This window comes from Pteronotus mesoamericanus, unplaced genomic scaffold (genome assembly GCF_021234165.1).
Source record: "Pteronotus mesoamericanus isolate MK-2021 breed Mesoamerican mustached bat unplaced genomic scaffold, CSHL_Meso_final contig_20, whole genome shotgun sequence".
Lineage (NCBI taxonomy): Eukaryota > Metazoa > Chordata > Mammalia > Chiroptera > Mormoopidae > Pteronotus > Pteronotus mesoamericanus.
The window spans coordinates 65,775,581-65,795,313 of record NW_026555085.1 but is presented as its reverse complement, the minus strand read 5'-3'; the positions used below and the strand labels follow the sequence as shown (position 1 = coordinate 65,795,313).

The 19,733-nt window shown below is 39.3% G+C and overlaps 1 protein-coding gene across 1 annotated transcript; it reads right to left on the bottom strand.

The window, feature by feature from the left end:
• Nucleotides 1-1,087: 1,087 nt before the first annotated feature.
• On the bottom strand, nt 1,088-16,335 carry CCN6 (cellular communication network factor 6). Its single transcript, XM_054568897.1, has 5 exons — nt 16,282-16,335; nt 12,414-12,708; nt 8,255-8,497; nt 2,374-2,567; nt 1,088-1,369 (listed from the first exon to the last, which is right to left on the bottom strand). The coding sequence occupies exons 1-5, from the start codon at nt 16,327-16,329 to the stop codon at nt 1,088-1,090; spliced, it is 1,062 nt and encodes a 353-aa protein (XP_054424872.1). The 5' UTR covers nt 16,330-16,335.
• Between the last annotated feature and the right edge of the window lie 3,398 nt (nt 16,336-19,733).

Sequence of the window (19,733 nt, the reverse complement as noted above, 5' to 3'; positions counted from 1 at the left end):
GGTTTTGTTTCTTCTTTGGATAACCTTGTTTGTATGCACTCAAAAGAATCACAATTTACGTTTTTAATATGTATTTATTAAATTATTTTTAAATAATGCTTTTTTATTAAGCTAGCTGACTTTGTAATAATAAATTTCTATTTTCAAACAATGCTACTTGTTATTGTTTTGCTTGTCATTATTTATGCAAACAAACATTACAAAGGTTTATATCTTTTTCCAAACTTTACAGTAAATGGCTATCATAGTCTAGTGAAAGTGTTCCAGTTACTATAATCTCCACTTTTAATCTTTAACATTTATTTATCTTTAATCTCAATTTATATTTCAAATCCATATGTGGATTTATCATTTCTGGAAGTAATTTTTAGGAACAAATTATTTTCAAGCTGAAATAATTTGTTGTGTGCTTTCTTCAGTTCCTTTTATTTTCAAAGTAAGGGTAAGGGTGCTCTTGGTCTTTATCTTGGAAATTTTTTTTTGTAGTACTTGTTTTAAAAACTTTAAATTACAGTTTTCAACAGTAGCCAATGAAATTCCATTTTCTGCTTCCTAAGGAAATCTTAATGAACTGATATTCAGAGTAGGGCAATGGAAATTATAAATATATATACAGTTTAAGCATATTCCTATTTAAGAATCAATCTAGAATCTTGCTTACCCTATGATTATCTGAATGGAAGGAATCTAGGTTACATTATTGAAGTACAGATAAAGTATTAAATTTTAATATGCTTTTTATATATCCTCAAAGTATTCCAGATTATTTTATAGAACAAAATATTTCTCTAAGTTCTGTGGTTTTTCCATTATATATGGAAAATGTAGGTGGAACAAAGTATCTTTGTAGTATATCATAAGATACATTTGAAAGTAAAAGTTCATTTTTTTTCATATTTTTCATATATTTGTAGGAGAACCTTTTAAGAAGTTCCTAATGCCTTAAAAACAATCATCTGTCAATAGTTAGGCGTTCTTACTATTTTAAACCATTAAGGTAGTTTTCACCATTTTTTTAAAACCATTCTAACTTTTTGATGTAATGACCTGATTGAGTAAGTTTGAGCTTTCCCCCATGTGCTTAATTTTATAGAATCTTGAGCTCAGAAAATATGTCTCCTGGATCTCTGCAGTTTCTTTGACATACACAAGATGTGATCCACAGCATCTTCCATTTAAACGACCCTTCATTTGGGCAATCAAATTGAATGGTAATCATTTTAGACTTGTTGGGAATACAGCATCTCTTATCCAGACATATTCCACAAAAAGTAGGTTTATAACTCTGAGTGCTTGAACATCCAGAAAAGACTAATTTTTCTGCTTTGAAGAGTTGGAAAGTAGGTTGGCACGTTTTTCCTTTGGGGATCTAAAAAGATACATAATAGTATTAATATTTGATTATAATAGTGATACTAAATAGAACATTTTGTAACAAACATACAAATTATTTCTAGCACATTAATAGTTGCCATTTAGTAACTTTTGGCACTTTGTTTTCTACCTTTAGAATCTGTCCCCAGGGGTCTGTCTGCCCTCCATCATGTTACAGGGTCCAGTCCCCAGTGATTTTTGCTACCTTTAACCTAGCTCCATTATAAATGAAAATATCAAGAGCCATGTCTTCTTAAATGTTTATTTACCTACAAATTAACAAATTCCCTTACACAGCTCAGACACTTTTGAGTGGATGAATAGGTGAATAAATATCATAATCCCTTTAAAATTGAGTTGTTCTAATAGGCAGTAACTTCAGGCTGAGAGGGATTTTGTGGAGTTTTTAAAAACTACTCGATGGCCATCTTGTATAGTTACAGAAATAGGACCAACTCTAGTTACACCAAAGAATATTTTATCATGGTCTTTTGGCAAGTTTACCAAGCCAGCATTTAGGAAATGGTATGGTTCCCTTTCCAAGTGGGTGATATATAACTAAGATCAGAACTTCTCTCACATCTATGATATTTATAATTATGTAACAACCAAAATCTGTTATCCATTGGTTGATTTCACTACATAAAATTAATATAGAAAATTTAGAATCCAAAAAGGATCTACTTTTAAAAAACAACACACATAGTAGGATACTGCAGCAATTCAAGCTGATCATGACCCACACTATTAAGCTGTTAGAGTATCTAACAGGTTAAATTACCTCTCTGCTTGGTAAAATTCCCCCCATAAAGTGCAGTTAGAGCAATACTGCTTTCCTTCAAGATAGTTTGATTCTAAGAGGCATAATATGATGATTTTATAATATGGTGATGGATGGGACCAAACACCATCCCTCCAAAACACACATACACACACATACACTTTCCAGGAGTCTCTTAATATTGAATTATAATGATGTTAAATCTAATTAAACTTTACCTTTACTGTCTTTAATATATTACTGTCACAAGGCTGAATATAACACAGTCTTCTCTCTTTTCTCATCTGACAGTTGTTATTTTCATTGGTTACCCTATTAGAAATTCCCATCCCACATGTTCTGGAGCAAGGGGTCCACTTTGTTGCTTGCACAAGACATTTTCTTTTCCAAATAAGTGGGAGATTCCTATAAGCTAAGATAAAGGGGAAAAGTACATATGTATACACATATATGTACTCATGTGGATAGATAATTTTTAAATCCTTTTAAGCTAGTAATAGATCCAAACCTTTGTGTATATATAATGTAACTCAGAATCAAATAAGCTTATGACCTAATTCATCATTCTCCCATGCCCCAAATTACTTTCCAGTCATGTGTTATGTCCAGTTTCTTAGGAGGAATAACCTTTTTATCTTTGAAAATCTGAACAAATGTACCCATTTGCTGCTTTCTGCTTAACCCATCCTCTGAGTACTAAACCTTCGGTTCTGAGGGAAGATGGCTGCCTCTTCTTTGGTTCTTGCCTCATGCTTGCTATTTACAACAAACATTAAAATAAACAGGAGGATTAGGGAATTTATGATATCAATGGGAATGATGTGGTTTCAATGTTAAATTTCATGATATGTTAAAAATCTAAAATAGAAAAGTTATATTTAAGAATTAAACTACCAGTGAAACCAGTTGTTTTTCCTCCACTTGTTTTAATCTGGTCTTTTATAAAATACATTGCACTTAATAATCTTAATACTCATATGCTAAGCCATGGCAAATATGTAACCTCTTTTATTCATTGAGCTTAACATTCCCTGCGATATTGACCAGCCATTTCAAGTCACTTATAGAAACAGTTGGAGAATGAATGGGTTGCTGGGTTTATGGATGGATGGGTGTATGGGTGGATAGATGGAGCCCCCTCCATGGCTTGCTGCTTAGGAGAAACAAAGGTGAGGAAGGGGATGAATAATGAGAATATCAAGAAAATATAAAGAGAGCATAATATTCTTCCATCTTGTAAACCCATTGGGAGCTTCTTGTTCTGCCCATGAATGAATCTGGCCTTTGGTTGATTTGAAGCAAACTATAGATTGCTTTACTGTCTCAAAACATTTCCTAAAATGGATGCTTTGGGAATGAGGTTGTGATGTGAGTTTGCAGTTGAACACTGCAAAATCCTGGCTATGTTACATCAAAATGTCAATTTGAAACTCAAAAAAGATTCCCCCCAAAATGCCCTCTTGATAGGAAATATCAGTCAGGTTGAAGTATGTGTTATCCTTAAATAAAATTATCCTTTGATACTGTTTTCGGTGTTATTACAAGAGGATCTTGCAACTGCACGTAGAGCTGAGGGAGAGGAAGCAGAAATATGAAGATACCTGGAAGGTAGACAACAGTTTAAAGACCTCAATGCAGGAAGCGGGTTAAAAGCCTGGCACACATCTGCAATAAATAAAGGTAGGTTCGATTATTGTATCGCCAATAACCCCATTTAAAGTTAAGCCAAGAGCAGCAGTTCAGGAATTTGCTTAACATTCATTAAAAAGCAAGAAAACTCTAAGAGATTTTTAAAGTAAAAGTTTAGTGTTGGGTGAGCAGTGAGGAAAGCATGGAGCACCATGTCATTGTGACCAGGCAGAAGCTAGATTCTAACCATAAACCATCTAGAATTAACTGTGTATGTAAATTACTATCACAAGTATATTTTAAAGTGTGTATCTGTCACTGTGCTTAATTTTAAAAGCCAAACTCTTGTTTGGGCCCATAAATGTAGTTTTACAGTTAAGGAGAGGAGAGATCCTAGACTAAACATATACTTCCTTAGAAACATAGCTAGGCCCAACTCTCAATTACCAGAGAGATTTTTTTCCTGTTGTTTTGGTTTTGCTTTGTTTTGTTTTTGTATCAAAGCACTAACCACTAAGAATGTCTATCTGTCTAACCCTCTAACCAGATTCCAAATGAATCCACTGAAACTGCTCTCATTCTACAAATCAGACCAACTTGAACTATCTAAAGGTCTTTACTTATTGCAAACTGCTGCTCTAAGGTAGTCTCTCTCACCAAAGAGGTTCTGGGAACTTATATTGAGTCACTCAGATCCAATTTAGATAAATAACTGTTATTGTACATTCTAAAAACAAAGAATAATTTGGCTTGTAATTTCAGAAATGTTAGAACAGCAGTAGGGTCATGCTGTTAGCTGAATGACTATGTATGGTAAATGCAAATTCACTACAACCTATCCCATTTTTTTTTTTCAAATTAACTGGCAAATTAAAATCTCTGAGGATGTTCTTTGCATGTTCTTTTTAAATTTCTAAAACTCATTTATCTGATTAGAGTTGCTTTTATTAATTATCTACATGATACATGAACTTAGGAGTTTTCAGCATAAATATTCTGTATTTCCTAGGCACCTTCCATTCACTAAGCTCTAAATTTAAAAAAAGGGCGGGGGCATTGATTTCTGGATGAAAATACAGATGTGAATAACTGGGCATCAGTTTTGCACTTTTTAAGTCCTTCCTCATCTGTGCTTCATATGATGGCATTTTTGAAACTCCTGTCTCCAAAATACCCTGGAATTGAAGTAAAATGCTAACTTAGAGCAGGCCAGAAGACAAAGTTCATGAATGTACTCACACTAAATGGCCAGGCATTCAAGATGAGAAATAAAGACTCTCATTATGTGTTCTCCACTACATATATACCTGGGTAACTTACTTAAGAATGCCTATGTGTGTGTTTATTCAGAGTAAGAGGTTGGTAATTAAAGGATAATCTTATATCGGTTTTCTACTTTCAGAAATATTTATAAATTAAAAACATGTTCTCAAATATTTTTAACTAATAGACTTTCATTTTGGCTTTTATCACATAGAAAAGTTGCCTTTGAAAATTTTTAGAACTGGATGGTTCACACTTCTTGCCTGTAATGTAACAATACAATTGAAAGTTTTTCCAGGGTACATATGAACAACATTTGGTCAATTTTCCTGAGAAGAGTTTGAGTGGGAATAAGCAAAGTAAGAGTTTTACTGACCAAGTAGAGCTTTTAAAAACTGGAATATTTTAGGACTACCAGTCAAGACGGCAGCACAAGTAAGCACGGCTCACCTTCTCACACAACCGCATCAAAATTACAACTAAACTATACAACAACCATCACATAGAACCATCAGAAATTAAACTGAATGGAAGTCTGACAATATGGAATTAAAGAAATCATATTCCTCCAGACTGGTAGGAGGGATGGAGATGTGGAACAGTCTGGTCCCACATCCACTTGTGGAGGATAAAAATTTGGGAGGGATATCTTGGTAGCGAGTAGTCCCAACCCCATATCAGGCCCTCCAGACTAGAGTTCCAATGCCTAAAAAACAAGTCCTCATAACTTCTGACTGTAAAAACCAGCAGGTATTCAGTCAGTGAAAGAAACTTCTGGAGTTTCAAACAGCTCCTCTTAAAGAACCTACACACAGACTTACTCAAACTCACTCCGTCTGAGCTCCAGCACCTGGTTAGCAGCTTTAAAGGCCCCAGTGGCATACAGAGAGGAACTGAAGTGTCTGGCATCAAGGTGAGAGCTGGGGGACAGCTTTCTCCTAAAGAGAAAGGCAGGCAGAGGTCATTGCCCCTCTTCTGAATCCTTCCCTGACAGAGCAACAGAGCCAGCAGGCAGGTGACATGTGTCTTTCAACCTGACTAACATTGTCTGTCCCGCCCTGGAGATCCTCTGGAGATCTCCTGAAACTCTGTCCCACCTAACTTACAGGCACACCCAAACTGTTACCGTTGGCTTTTCCATATGAATGGCTGCTTTTGCAACTTCCCAAATACTCCCAAACAAGCAACAGCCAGCCTCAGTGAGTCCCCAACCCCCGTACCTCTGGATAGGTGGCCCCAGGCCCAGCGCTAGCAGCCGCCAGCCTCGATTCACAGCTTGGTTTCACCCAGGAGTCTCCAAGCCAAGCACAAGTAGCAGCCATCTCAGATTGCTGTATAGCTCAGGTAGAGTGGCCCCAAGAAAAACACAGGTGGGGGCTGACCTTGACCTGCACCACCCAGGAAACCCCAGGGCCTGTGCACCCAAAGGACAGTTATAGACCATGTCAGAGCACCATCACCCTGTCCCTGCACCACCGATCCTCCATGGAGGGCAGAGGTTGGTGGTCAGTGGTCATAGCCGGTCCTTTCAGTCCCTCCCATTGACCTGCCAACAGCAATCAGGGCTCAGCTACAAGAGGTGGATATACTCAGCCCACATGGAGAGCATCCCTCAAGTACCCAGCTTTAGTGACAGGGGAGGCTATGCCACTGAACCCTACAGGACACCTACTACATTAGGCCACACTACCAAGACACAGAGTCATAGCAGCTCTACCTAGTACATAGAAACAAACATAGGGAGGCTGCCAAAATGAGGAGACAAAGAAACATGGCCTAAATGAAAGAACAGATCAAAACTCCAGAAAAAAACTAAACAAAAGGGAGATAAGCAATCTATCAGATGCAGAGTTCAAAGCGCTGCTTATAAGGATGCTCAAGGGATTTAGTGAGGACTTCAATAGCATAAAAAAGATCCAGTTAGAAACGAAGGATACACTAATTAAAATAGAAAACTATTTGCAAGGGAACAACAGTAGAGTGGGTGAACCAAAAATCAGTTAATAATTTGGAACATAAGGATGCAAAATACAACTGATCAGAACAAGAAGAAGAAAAAAGAATCCAGAAAAACTAGGATAGTACAAGGAGCCTCTGGGACAACTTCAAGCATTCCAACAGTTGCATCATAGGGGTCCCAGAAGGGGAAGAAAAAGAGCAAGAAGTTAGAAATCAATTTGTAAATATAATGAAAGAAAACTTCCCTATTTTGGTGAAGGAAATAAACATGCAAATCCAGGAAGCACAGAGAGTCCCAAACAAGACAGATGTAAAGAGGCCCACTTCAAGACATATCATAATTAAAATGTCAAAGGTTAAAAAGATAAAGAGAATCTTAAAAGCAGCCAGAGAAAAACAGTTAGTTACCTACAGGGGAGTTCCCATAAAACTGTCAGCTGATTTCTCAAAAGAAACTTTGCAGGCTAGAAGAGTTTGGCAAGAAATATTCAAAGTCATGAAAAGCAAGGATATCTCAGCAAAGATATCATTTAGAATGTAAGGGCAGATAAAGAGCTTCTCAGACAAGAAAAACCTGAAGGAGTTCATCATCCCCAAACCATTATTGTACAAAAAGGGACTTATTTAAGAAAAAGAAGATCAAAATTATGAATAATAAAATGGCAATAAATACATACCTGTCAATAACTGAACCTAAAAAAACAAACTAAGCAAACAAGAACAGAGACAGAATCATGGGTACAGAGAGCATTTTGATGGTTTCCAGATGGGAGGGATGTTTGGGGGGATGGATGAAGAGGTGAGGGGATTAAGAAGTACATACAGGTAGTTACAGAAGAGCCATGGGGATGTAAATTATAGAATGGCAAATGGAGTAGCCAAAGAACCTACTCATGACCCATGGACCTGAACAATGGTGTGGGGATTGCCTGAGGTTGTGGACAGTGCTGGGTGGAGGGGGGCAAAGGGGGAAAAACTGGGACAACTGTAATAGCATAATTAATAAAATATAATTAAAAAATAAAATAAAAACTGGAATATTTTACTGAAAAAAAATCTAAAACAAAGTTTTCTTTTCAGGTACTTAGACTGTACGTGCCTGAAGCAGAGACTAAGATGGCACCCTCACACTAAATCTTACACCAACTACCAATCATAAGTACTTACTGAGCACCTATGGTACACGAAAGGAACATGAAGTAAAGCCGCAACAAGTCATACTTGAACAACAGTTCTACTTATGAGCACCTGGCATTGTTTTGTAGGTTGTTGAGGGCTGCTGTTGTAATGGGCCCAGGCCACAGTTTGATTGAGGAGACTTCTTTCCACCTTTAGCCCCAGAGCAGTGGCTGTCAGTCAGCTTTGGTGTGAACAAAGGTGTGCATCCAATGGCCCCACTCACACAGAGGCAGCTAAACAGGGGATTGGGCTGAAACACTTGGCCATTATGATAACGTATCTTGTTGAACTCACAGCCCACAGCCACGAGGTCTGAAAAGAGAAAAGGAAAATTGCCAAAGAAGCCAGAACTGATGGTCTAGACCTCCCACTATAAGCCACTGAGGAAATATCTATCTCCTTTACATAATACAGTTCTCAATTTCTTAGGCCTCATCAGGAACCCCCTTCAACAGAACATCTGTAAAGGGTGAAAATGAGACATGATTATCACATTGTAGGCTGTCAGCCTCAAATGGTCACTTCCAGAATTAAGACCAAGTACAGGCCCTGTTCTGGAGTGAAGTTAGTAAAAAAAACCACGATGAGCATAGCAGTGAGATAAAGATCGTAGATCTGAGAGATGGGCTTGGGGCTGGTGAGACTGAGGTTTCCCCAGAGGTCCAGCAATAGCCTGGGATATATTCTCAGCAAGTGAAGAGACATGAATGGCTGAAAGCAGTATAAATTGGTCAACTACAGTACTGCGTGGTAACTGATTTTTTTGTTGTTGTTAAGAGAATTAGAGGAAATTTTCTCTTCCTCTGAGGAGATTCTTGATCTGGATGGTCAGTTTTCAAAGGGTGGCCAATTAGCCCTGTGGCAGTGCCTGAGGCCCTTTCAGAGAACCTGCGAGGTCAGAACTCTTTCTGAGTACTCAGATGCGAATAACTTTTTTCACTGTATTAATATTTGCATCGATGGTGCAATAGAAATGGTGTCTAAAAATGCTGTTGGCACCTTAGCATGAATCAGACTGCACAGGTTTAATCCCTGTATTTTTCCTTGCTGTGCACTTGTACATAAATGCACTTTAACAAAAAAAAATTAAATAAAAAGCTAGTTTTAATTAAGAATGTCCTGATGACACAGTAAAATTAAAATTTTATTAAATCTTAACCATCAAATACATGTCTTTTTAATATTCTTTGTGACAAAATGGAAAGTATACGCAGAGCATCTCTGTAGATGTTGTACCAAAGTACAAAAGTTACCTTGAGGAAAAGACCTGCACTGTTCTTTGAGTTGTGGGCCAAACTAACCACTTTTTCATGGGAATTTCACCAGAAGAAATGACTGGCAGATAAACCATGGTTATTCAAACTTGGGTATTTGCCAGACATTTTCTTGAAAATCAACAAAGCAGGTCTGCAACTGCAAGGAAAACAACTGACAGTATTTATTGTTAATGATAGAATTCAAGCTTTCAAGCAAAAATTAGAATTTTGGGGATTTTGTATCTACCCCTGAGAATTTTATAGCTACTCAATATACAGAACTTTCTGACCAAATTAGGGTTGATTAATGTGATTTTTTTAAAATATTATATAATTATGTATATCATTTGGAACTTATAAATAACCCATTGTTCCAAATTGATATTTTCCAAATAACTGATGCATAGTACAAAATAATGCATGCATTAAAGATGCATTCCAAGTAGGTCTTAGATAGACCAATGTATTTTAATGTCACAGAGTTTGACATTGATGTGGTTTTAGATTCCATAATGTAGTTACTTTTAAAAAACTACTACTTTTCAAGTTTTAATATAATATAAAAAAAAGAATTTCACAATTATCTGAAAAGTCTGTTAAAATATTCCTTCCTTTTCCAATAATATATCTGGGAGGCTGGATTCCCTTTCATGTATTTCAACCAAAACATCATCTAGCAATAGTTTGAAAGCAGAAGCAGATGTGAGAATCTAGCTGTGTTCTGTTAAGTTAAGCATTAGATTTATAAAAATGTAAAACAATCCCACTCTTCTCACTAAATTTTTCTTTGTTTTAGAAAAGATATTTTTTCATAAATTATATATCATTCCTATTAATTTACAGTGTTTTTGTTACTTTTTAAATTAATTAGCAAATATTTTTAAGTTTCCAATCTACTAAATATCAATAGAGATAACTCACTTAAACAAGAGCTCTTTGGGTCCTTATTAATTTCTAAAAGGAAAGGGGGGGATTCTCAGACCAAAATACTTAAAGCCATTTCTCTAAGCCCTGGCTGGTGTAGCTCAGTGGATTGAGCACCAGCCTGTGAACCAAAGGGTCACAGGTTTGATTCCCAGTCAGGCCATATGCATGCGTTGCAGGCCACGAGACGCAACCACACAATGATGTTTCTCTCCCTTTCTTTCTCCTTCCATTTCTCTAAAAATAAAATAGATTTTTTTAAAAATCTTAAAACCATTTATCTATATCATTGATCAGCAAATTTTCTGAAAAGGGCCAAATAGTAAATATCTTAGTCTTTACAGACCACTCAGTCTCTGTCATCACTACTAAATTCTGCCATTGTAAAGCAGCCATAGACTGGCTGTGACTGAATGGGTGTGGCTGCAGTCCAATAAAATGTTATGTAAGAAATCAGGTGAGGGCCATGATTTGCCCCTGAGCTATAGTGTGTGAACCCAGTTATATAGATCACCCCTACCCCCAACCTCAATGTCTGTGAGGTGTTAAAATACTCATCATAATATGTGGAATTATTTGTGAAAAGATCTGTCTGAAACAGTAAACTCTGCAAGGGCAGGGCCTGTATCTCTCCACCCTCGCCACAGCCCCCACCCGCTGCGGTTGTATGTTCGGCTGTGGATCACTAAGTATTGGTTGGGTTAGTGAAACATCCTGCCCAGTACTGTTTGGAAAAAGAGTGTCCTGAATGCCAGAGGCTGGTAGGTCATGTTTTCCTGCTGAATTTCCTGAATAATAAGTGACATTTTTGAGAGTCTACTGCATACCGGATACTGTGCTAGGCATCTTGGGTTTTGTGTCCTTATTTTCATTTAATCATCCTGGAAACTTTATAAAATAGGATGTATATATAATGTAACTAAGGCACAGAGAGGTTAAGCAACATAACATAACCAAGGTCACCCAGCCAAAAGAGCCCAGGCTTTGAACCCAGAGCCTATATCTTAACCACTATAATATAGTGCTGATGAGGGCATCAGGCTATCAGACCTGAATGGCTCTACACATTCAGCCCAGGTCCAAATGTGTTCTCATTCCATGCTCACAACTAAACTTCGGGGAGTAATTTACCTTCCCACTTGGACTTTTCTACAAAGTGACTATACTGCTCAGCTAACATGACAGTTTCTCTTCCCTTAGAAATTTCTTTCTTTTTTTTTAATTTATTTACTTTTAGAGAGAGGGGAAGGAAGGGAGAAAGCAGGGGAGAGAAACATCAAAGTGCAAGAGATTCGGTTGCCTCTCATAGGCCACAAATGAGGACCTGGCCTGCAGCTCAGGCATGTGCCCTCACTGGGAATCAAACCGGTGACCCCCAGGTTTGCAGGCCGGCACTCAATCCACTGAACCACACCAGTCAGGGCAGAAATTTATTTCTTAATCCTAAATTGGCATCCTGAATTATTATCAAGATGTTGTAAGTTTAGTTGGTCTCAATCAGACTCCAGAGCTAAGGCCCATAAAGCTGAGGGACAGGGTGTGATTTGGGGTGCCCCCACCTTCTTTTTTACAAATCTGCTTCAGTAAAAAGTACAGTAACTTGATGATTAGTTGGGAAGGCTGAGATTAAAGCAGCATGTCTGAATACTAGATATACATACCTATATTTTAAGCAGATTACTTTTTAGTTACAGAAAAGGTTGAATTTGGATTGCTTTGGACAGTATTAACAAAAGCTGTCATTTGTGGCACTTTAAGAAATTGGACTCTATATAATTTCTTGTATTTTAATCACTAAAAGCAATTACATGAGAAGAACGGCAAGATCATTTCAATGAAATTAAAATAACAGGTTTCTGAACATGTGTAAACATCTGTTAATTTTCACATGGTATCTAATATGACAGAGCCAGTCCCATTGGTGCATGAAAACTAAAGCCACCTTATAGTTGGTCAAACTAAGCTGATTATTCCAAACAAAAGGTTGCAGAAAAAAATATCCTGTTTAGACTCAACGTTTTCCAGCAGATCCAGAAGAAGACACTTACATGCACACACTCCGGTCTCATACCTAGGCCTGTCTGCTGAGTAGTCACAATACAGCCCTTTGTGTGGGTCGCAGAGGTCAGCTTCATTGCAGATGTCCCCTGGTTGCTTGGCACAGATTTTACAGCATCCACAGCCATCCCTCACCAAGCTCACACCAGGTGGACAACTGGGCTTCTGAGGGCATTTACAGGGCCAGTGACAAAACTGTCTACGATGATGCACTTCTGATGCTTCTCCAGGCCTTCCTTCAGAGGTCATGGCTAATGACCCAGTGCCCTGTGTTCTGCAACAGAACTGCATTTGATAATAAAGGTGATGTTAGAAATGATTCCTCAAACTAATTTCCCGGGTTTTATAGAAGTAGAAGATTTCCACTAAATTGGTAGAATACAGTGTGGTAAATTATAACAATAATCTATATCAGTATTTGACACAATCACTCTCACCTTAAGCTTTTCTTCCCTGAGCTCCCAATACATCACTTTCTCACTCCTCCTTTCTCACTAGTTTCTCCTTCTCAATCTCCTTTGCTGGTTTCTTCTCGTCCTCTTCACTTCTTTCTCTCTCTCTCTCTCTTTTTTTATTGTTGTTCAAGTACAGTTGTCTCCATTTCCCCACCACCACTTTCCCCCACCTCACCCACCCCCACCATCCACCCTCAATCCTCCCCCCCTTTGCCTTTGTCCGTGGGTCCTTTATACATGTTCTTTGATGACCCTCCCCCCGCTCTTTCCCTCATTATCCCCCCCACTCTGGTTACAGTCAGTTTGTTCTTTATTTCGATGTCTCTGGTTATATTTTTCTTGCTTGTTTGTTTTGTTGATTAGGTTCCACTTTTGAACGCATCATCCCCTCCTCCACCCCTGGACAGCTTCTCCCAAGCTTAGAGTTAAAAAGCTCAGAATCATCCTGGTCATCTCCCTCTTCCTCGTTTCCCACACCCATTCAGTGACTAATCCTGCTTATTGTCCTCCTGTTCCTAGAACTAGTCACTCTTCCCCCACTTTTTACTGCCACTAAGTACTACTGCAGTCAGTTTGTAACTGGTCTTCCTTCCTCAAGAATGACTTGGCAAACAAATGGGCCACATTGTTGCTAGAGGGTGCTTTTTAAAAAACACCTGATTTTACTATTCCTCCTCCTAAAAGCCCATCAGTGGTTTCCCACTGTCTGTAGCATACAGTTCAAGCTTCTGAGAATGATGTGCCTTTCTCTCTAGCCTTAGCTCTCAATGCACTCTCCTCCTATGCCTTCCAGTTTGCTAGACCCACGAGGCTGGTTTTCTCCTGCATGGTTTTCCTCATGTTGCTCCTCTAATGAAATGCCCACTCCTAAAACTTCCCACGTGGAGACTCCTGTTTACCTTTCCAGCCTTGAAGCATTTCTATATAATCTCTGAGGTCACTAGGTAACACTTGAAAACCAAGGATAAAGAGAAAATCTTCAAAGAAGCCTGAGAAAAGGAAAGCATTTTATATAAGAGAACAATAAAAAGAATGAGATCTTACTTCTCATCAAAAGAAGAGAAAGATATCCTTCAGTGAGATAATCTGTGATACATCCAGACAATGAAATGTTGTTACTCAGTGCTAAGAAGGAATAAGCTATCAAACCATGAAAAAAGTGCATATTACGTAGTGAAAGAACCAATCTGAACACTCTACAAACTGTGTAGAGTGTAGTATGATTCCAAATAAATGATATTCTGGAAAGGCCTAAACTACAGAGACAGTAAAAAGAATCCATGGGTGCCAGAGGTTGAGGAAAGGGGTAATTAGGTGGAGCAGAGAGGCTTTGGGGGGCAGTGAAAATACTCTGTATAATAGTGTAATGGTACATATGCGTCATTATACATTTGTTCAAACCCACACAACATACAACACCAAAAGTGAACCTTAAATAAGCTATGGACTTTGGGCAATGATGTGTCAATATAGGTTCATCAGTTGGAACAAACGTACCACTCTGGTGGGGGAATGTTGACAACGGGGGATTCATGTGTGGAGGCAGGGGGTCTATGTGAAATCTCTGTACCTTCCTCTCAAATTGGCTGTTACCTTAAAACTGCTGTAAAAAAAAATTACCTTAACAAAAAAATTAAAAATGAGGAGAGAAACAAAATGCCCACAGACAATGCTGAAAGAACCAAAAACAAAAACACCTGACACCCTGGAATTCTATCTCCAGTAAAACTATCTTTCAAAAATGAAAATAAAAGCAAAGACATTTCCAGATAAACAAAAACTAAAAGAAATTTTTGCTAACATGTCTGCCTCACAAGAAATACTAAAAGAAGATCTTCAGTCTGAGGGATATTACAATAGACAGTCATTCAGAAATACAGGGGGAAAATAAGAGTCCTGGAAATGACAAAAATGTGGATAAATACAAGGAATTGTATATATCCTTTTCTCTTTTCTTGAGGCATTTATTGTTTTCCATGTCAAAACTTTAAAACAAAACAGTTATCAGAAAGGTGCAATAGAAAATGAGAGTATCAACAACAAAGCTGAGCTTTAGTATAGCTCTGCCTCCTCAGATAATGTTCTATCATTTGTTGGCTCTTTGAGCCTCAATTCTCCCCTGTAAAAATGGGGTTAGTAATAACCACCGTAGAAGGTTATTCTGAGGATTGAGCTAATGACTAAAGTGCCTCGCACCGTGGTTGGCACTTAAGAGATGTTCAATACATTGTAGGTATTATCAGAGCTTTCAAAAATTCATAATCACAAAATTAACCAAAATAGTACTTCTCGTTGCTCTATCTGTAACAGATTTTGACCTTTGTTTTAGTTCTTTATTTTGGACACAGGTCTCTATGTTGTAGCTCTCAACCCACAGTAACAGCAGGGCTTTTCTCAAGAACGGCGACATAGAGCTAGGGAGTCAGTCTGACTTCCCCCGGGGAACTGTGCCCCTCTGCATAGCAGTGCCACGGAACAAACTGTACCAGGGAGATTCTTGCTATGATGCTCTTAAGATCCTAACTCTCTCCCTATATAATATAACAATTTTTAACCCCTCTTTTCTAAGATACATCTACTACTTACCACCCCAGTCAAGTATTAACTCAGACATGTCTATGTTTGCTAAATCACCAGGTTTCAAAATCTCTGTCTTCTATGCAAGCAATAACCTTCACTATGTAAATAAATCCACAAGTAATTCACCCTGTTTTAATCTTCTTATTAAAAAATACTAAGACAATGAATCGATCATATTAAATTAAAATTCCCTTTGGTCCGTTGCTTGAAATATTTTAAAGTCTCCATGAACTGATTCCCTTCTATGAAAAGTAAGAAACACATGCGTTCAGAAAAGACAAAGTCATAGAATGTTTTCAAAATATAAATGTTTGCCCCAAAGTGCTCCTTTCCTACGGGAACCAGCTTAACTGAAGAAAGTGGTCAAAATCATTTTTTCCAGGGGCTCTTTGCACATTTTGTTCACGACTATGGAAAGTTGAGCCCCAGCCTGGAGCCCAGATGAAGAAGCCCTGTTCACTCCACTGCGCCAGGCAGGGTTGCTGCCTCCCAAATACGCGCTGTGTGTTATACTCCAGTAAAAATATATACATTACTAAAGTTTTGGAGCTGTTCAAACATATCGAAGGTCGGATTAAGTGGCATTACCTGAAAGGGAAAAATGTTTTCCACTTCTTTCCTGAAGCTAATAAACTGAAACGGAACTTTATTTGGAGAGGAAAATGGCTCCCTATTTCTCATGAAGTAGTTCCAGAAGGAACTTACCCCCTCCTCTTCCCCCATCTTCTTCTTTCCTATTTTTGACCTGAAAAAAAAAAAAAAAAAAAAAAAAAAAGGACTGCTGTAGTCTCCTAAAGGGAAGGAGTGAGGAGAGAGAACTTACCTGCGACAGACCAGTGAGGAGAAAGGTAGCAAGGAGGAGGCCCTGCATGTTCCCAGGACCACGCAGCACAACCAGAGATAGGAGCCCCGGCGCCCTCTGGACCGGCCACACAAAGCTCCCCTCTGTCTCCTCAGCAGAAGAACTCAACCCGCCTCCACCTCCCCGGCCACCGAGTTTGTGCTCACACTCTCAGACTCAGCTTTGGCTTTCACAGATCTGTTTTAATACCCTGTTTACTTTCACAGGACTCTTCTCATATTTACCTATCCTGGAGCGTGTCATGAGGGTGTGAGCACTATCCCCCAGGGGACGAAGAAGGGTAGATCAAGCGCTGGCTTGTTTTTGAGGACAGATTCTAGCTGTACCTAAAGATCAGAGTCTGCCTCTGGCCAAATGGTGAGGTTAGATGCATCCACTTTCCTTACCCACTGCCTCTGGGGCCGGGGGTGCCCTGCCCCTGGCCCGCCCCGGGCTGCCTCATTTTCCCACCTTGCTCTTAGCACAGGGTGCGGGCCTGGCCTCCGCAGGCAGGACGCCACCCCCAGCGGCTCCGTTCTCCCTCCACATCAACAACAGTTTTCCAAAGGCCTGTCCGGGCTGCTCCAGCTTCTGATTCTCCCCCTGACACCCCCACAGGGCCCTGGACTTTACCTTTGTCTCATCGCATTTCTCAAACCAGGAGGGTTACGATTGGGAAGAATGTAGATGGAACAGGTACACGGTGGGGCGTGAGGGCAGGGGGTCTCCACACTACATGGGTGGCCCAAGAGAAGCTCCTTTCTGTGGCCACATTCCCATAACAGATGAGAGTAAAGTTAACCCCACTTCTGGGAAGTTAAGATAAAACAATAATGCTAGTGTCAATCATCCATTTAACAAAATTGAGATTTAAGAAAACTTATTACAGATTTGTACCGCTTCTCTTTTTAATTCTCATGTCGCTGGCATGTGTGGCCACCCCATCTCCTCCCCTGCCTGGCCCTGTGTGACCTTTGCTTATCCCACTTAGTCAGCCTTGGTCTTCATTGGTGTATCTTGATACGTATCTGTGAAGGGGCTTTATCTTTAGGGCCAAGTTTTTGGTGTACGTTCCCACCCCCCTCCCAGGGCTTATTTCTGTTCCCTTTGACCTGTTACCTAGCTGACCTCTTCCTGTTCCCTGACCTGTCCTGGACTCAGTGTTCACCTTGTTTCTGTCCAAGGCAGTCACGGCTGTATAAAGTCAGTGAGTAAAGTTCACTCAGGCCCGAGCTGAGGGTCCAGGGAAAAAAGCAGGGCTTTCTGCCAACAACAAGGAATCTGGGGCCTTGGAGAGCCAGGGACTCCACAAAACATGCAAACAAACTCTAGGCAGCTTACCAAGTGGTTAATTAAAGCGTAATTATACATACCAAACAACAAGGAATACCCAGTGTAGGTTTATGGTGTCACCTCCTTATCCTGCCTCCCTAATAAATAGAACGAAACCCAAGAAAGGCCTAGTGAAACAAAATGTGTCTGTTCTGGTCCACCCTGATGAATTTCTTTCTAGTTTAAAGTCCATTTGATCTTTAGGTTCCCAGCCTCCATCATCCAAACAATACACGGTCCAGGAGGACGGATCCTTTCTCATTCCTCACTGGTCCATCAAAAGCAGAGGAGTCTTAGCCCAGGGCTGGTGTATTCATCAACTACAACTCTCCAGTCCCTGCCCTCATGGTTCCAAATGTGATGCTGCACAGGTCCATGCAGTGTTTGAACTCAGGAGATTCATGACCCTCCTTTTCGTTCCCTAGGAATATGGGAGGTGGCAGCCATTGTTCTGGAAACAGCTTCCCTCATTCTGCAGTATCTCTGCCACTCACCATCCTGGCTTCATGGTTGGAAAGGAACATCTTAGTTTAGAACTAACTTATAAAACCTCCCCAGTACACAGAATTGATGGGCTCTGGGTTACTTACTGTCACACATGTTTAGACATCTCCAGCCACAGATGTGCTCTTATTAAATTATTTCAAGCCTACCAAGGATGGATTGAGTGAATATGACATTTTCAGAGGATGGGACTGCCACCTTCCACTTTAGACAATAAGAGCAACTACAGCGTACATCCTGCTCTAAGCACTTTCCTCTATTACATCATTTAACAGAATGTTAATCCGTCCAGGAACTCAATTCAGGAATATTCAGTTTGTGATGTATATTCTCAAGTAGACATGGTACTGAGCATAACTAATATTTACATCATGTTTTATGGTTTACAAGGAAGTTTCATAGGTATTATCTTTTTTTAATTTCGCAGCTCAGTGGGGTAAGCAAAAGCAGTATTACCATTCTCGTCTAACAGATTAAAAACTTGAAGTTAAATATTGTATTTGGTCAATAAAACATACTTAATCCCTGCCCTCTAGAGCTACGTAATCTACTGGGCGAGAAGGCACTAAACAAATAAAGACACGAAGTAGCCAAGATTAAATTGAACAAAGGCCAATAATAAAGAACAAGAAACTGGAAGAAAGAAAGACAGATAGGAGCTAATTTAGATTTGGGAGCACAGTGGGCATCTGTGGGACGTGTCTCTTAGGGAGTGGAGAGATCCAGTGTGCTCTTTCCACTGGCAAAATGCTCACCTCTGATGGTGACCACCTCCATCTGCTAAAAGCACATCCCAGGGCCCTTCCCCTAAGAGCCCTGAAATCACACTAAGAGAAACATCATCACAGGGAGAACACTCCCTTCTCCTGGTCGGCTTGGCCGATTGGAGCAGGCAGAGACCAGAAGCCACACCCTTGTCAGCGCACTTAGCCTGGGATGAGTTTTCCTTTCCTGTCCTCTCTTCCTTCTTTTCCTCTTATAAGTTGTGGAAACAGAGCTATTGTTAGCCCTGAAAAGAGACAGACGTTGTTGGTGTCGTAAATCCCTGAGGGTGTCCCATAAGGGAGGGGCGGTATTTGCAGCAGTGACACTAGAGCTATGGTACTGGGTGGGCCAGAAACTTTTCTGGTTTTTTCCATGTAATAAAAGACACATTTCTCACTTTCACCAATAACTTTATTGATCTGGATATTCTGAGTACATCAGCTATCTCCCACATGGTATAACATTGATCATTCTCAATTAACGTCTCGATTTGATCACTATCAACTTCAACTGGTCTACCCGACCATGGAGCATCGTCCAGTGACAAATCTCCAGCATGAAACTTTGTAAAACACTTTTGACACATTCAGTCAGTCACAGCACCTTCTCCATACCCTGTGCAAATCTTTTTTTGTGTTTCAGTTGTGTTTTTACCGTTCTTGAAGTAATAAAGCATAATATGCCAAAAATGTCACTTATTTTCTTCCACCTTCAAAATGGCTACACAAAAATTCACCAACTTCGATAGGTTGTTTTTTTTTTTTTTAATGCATGCTGGTATGACAGCTATCACAATAAAATCTAACAAAATTGTTTCAAATGAAGTTAAAGTC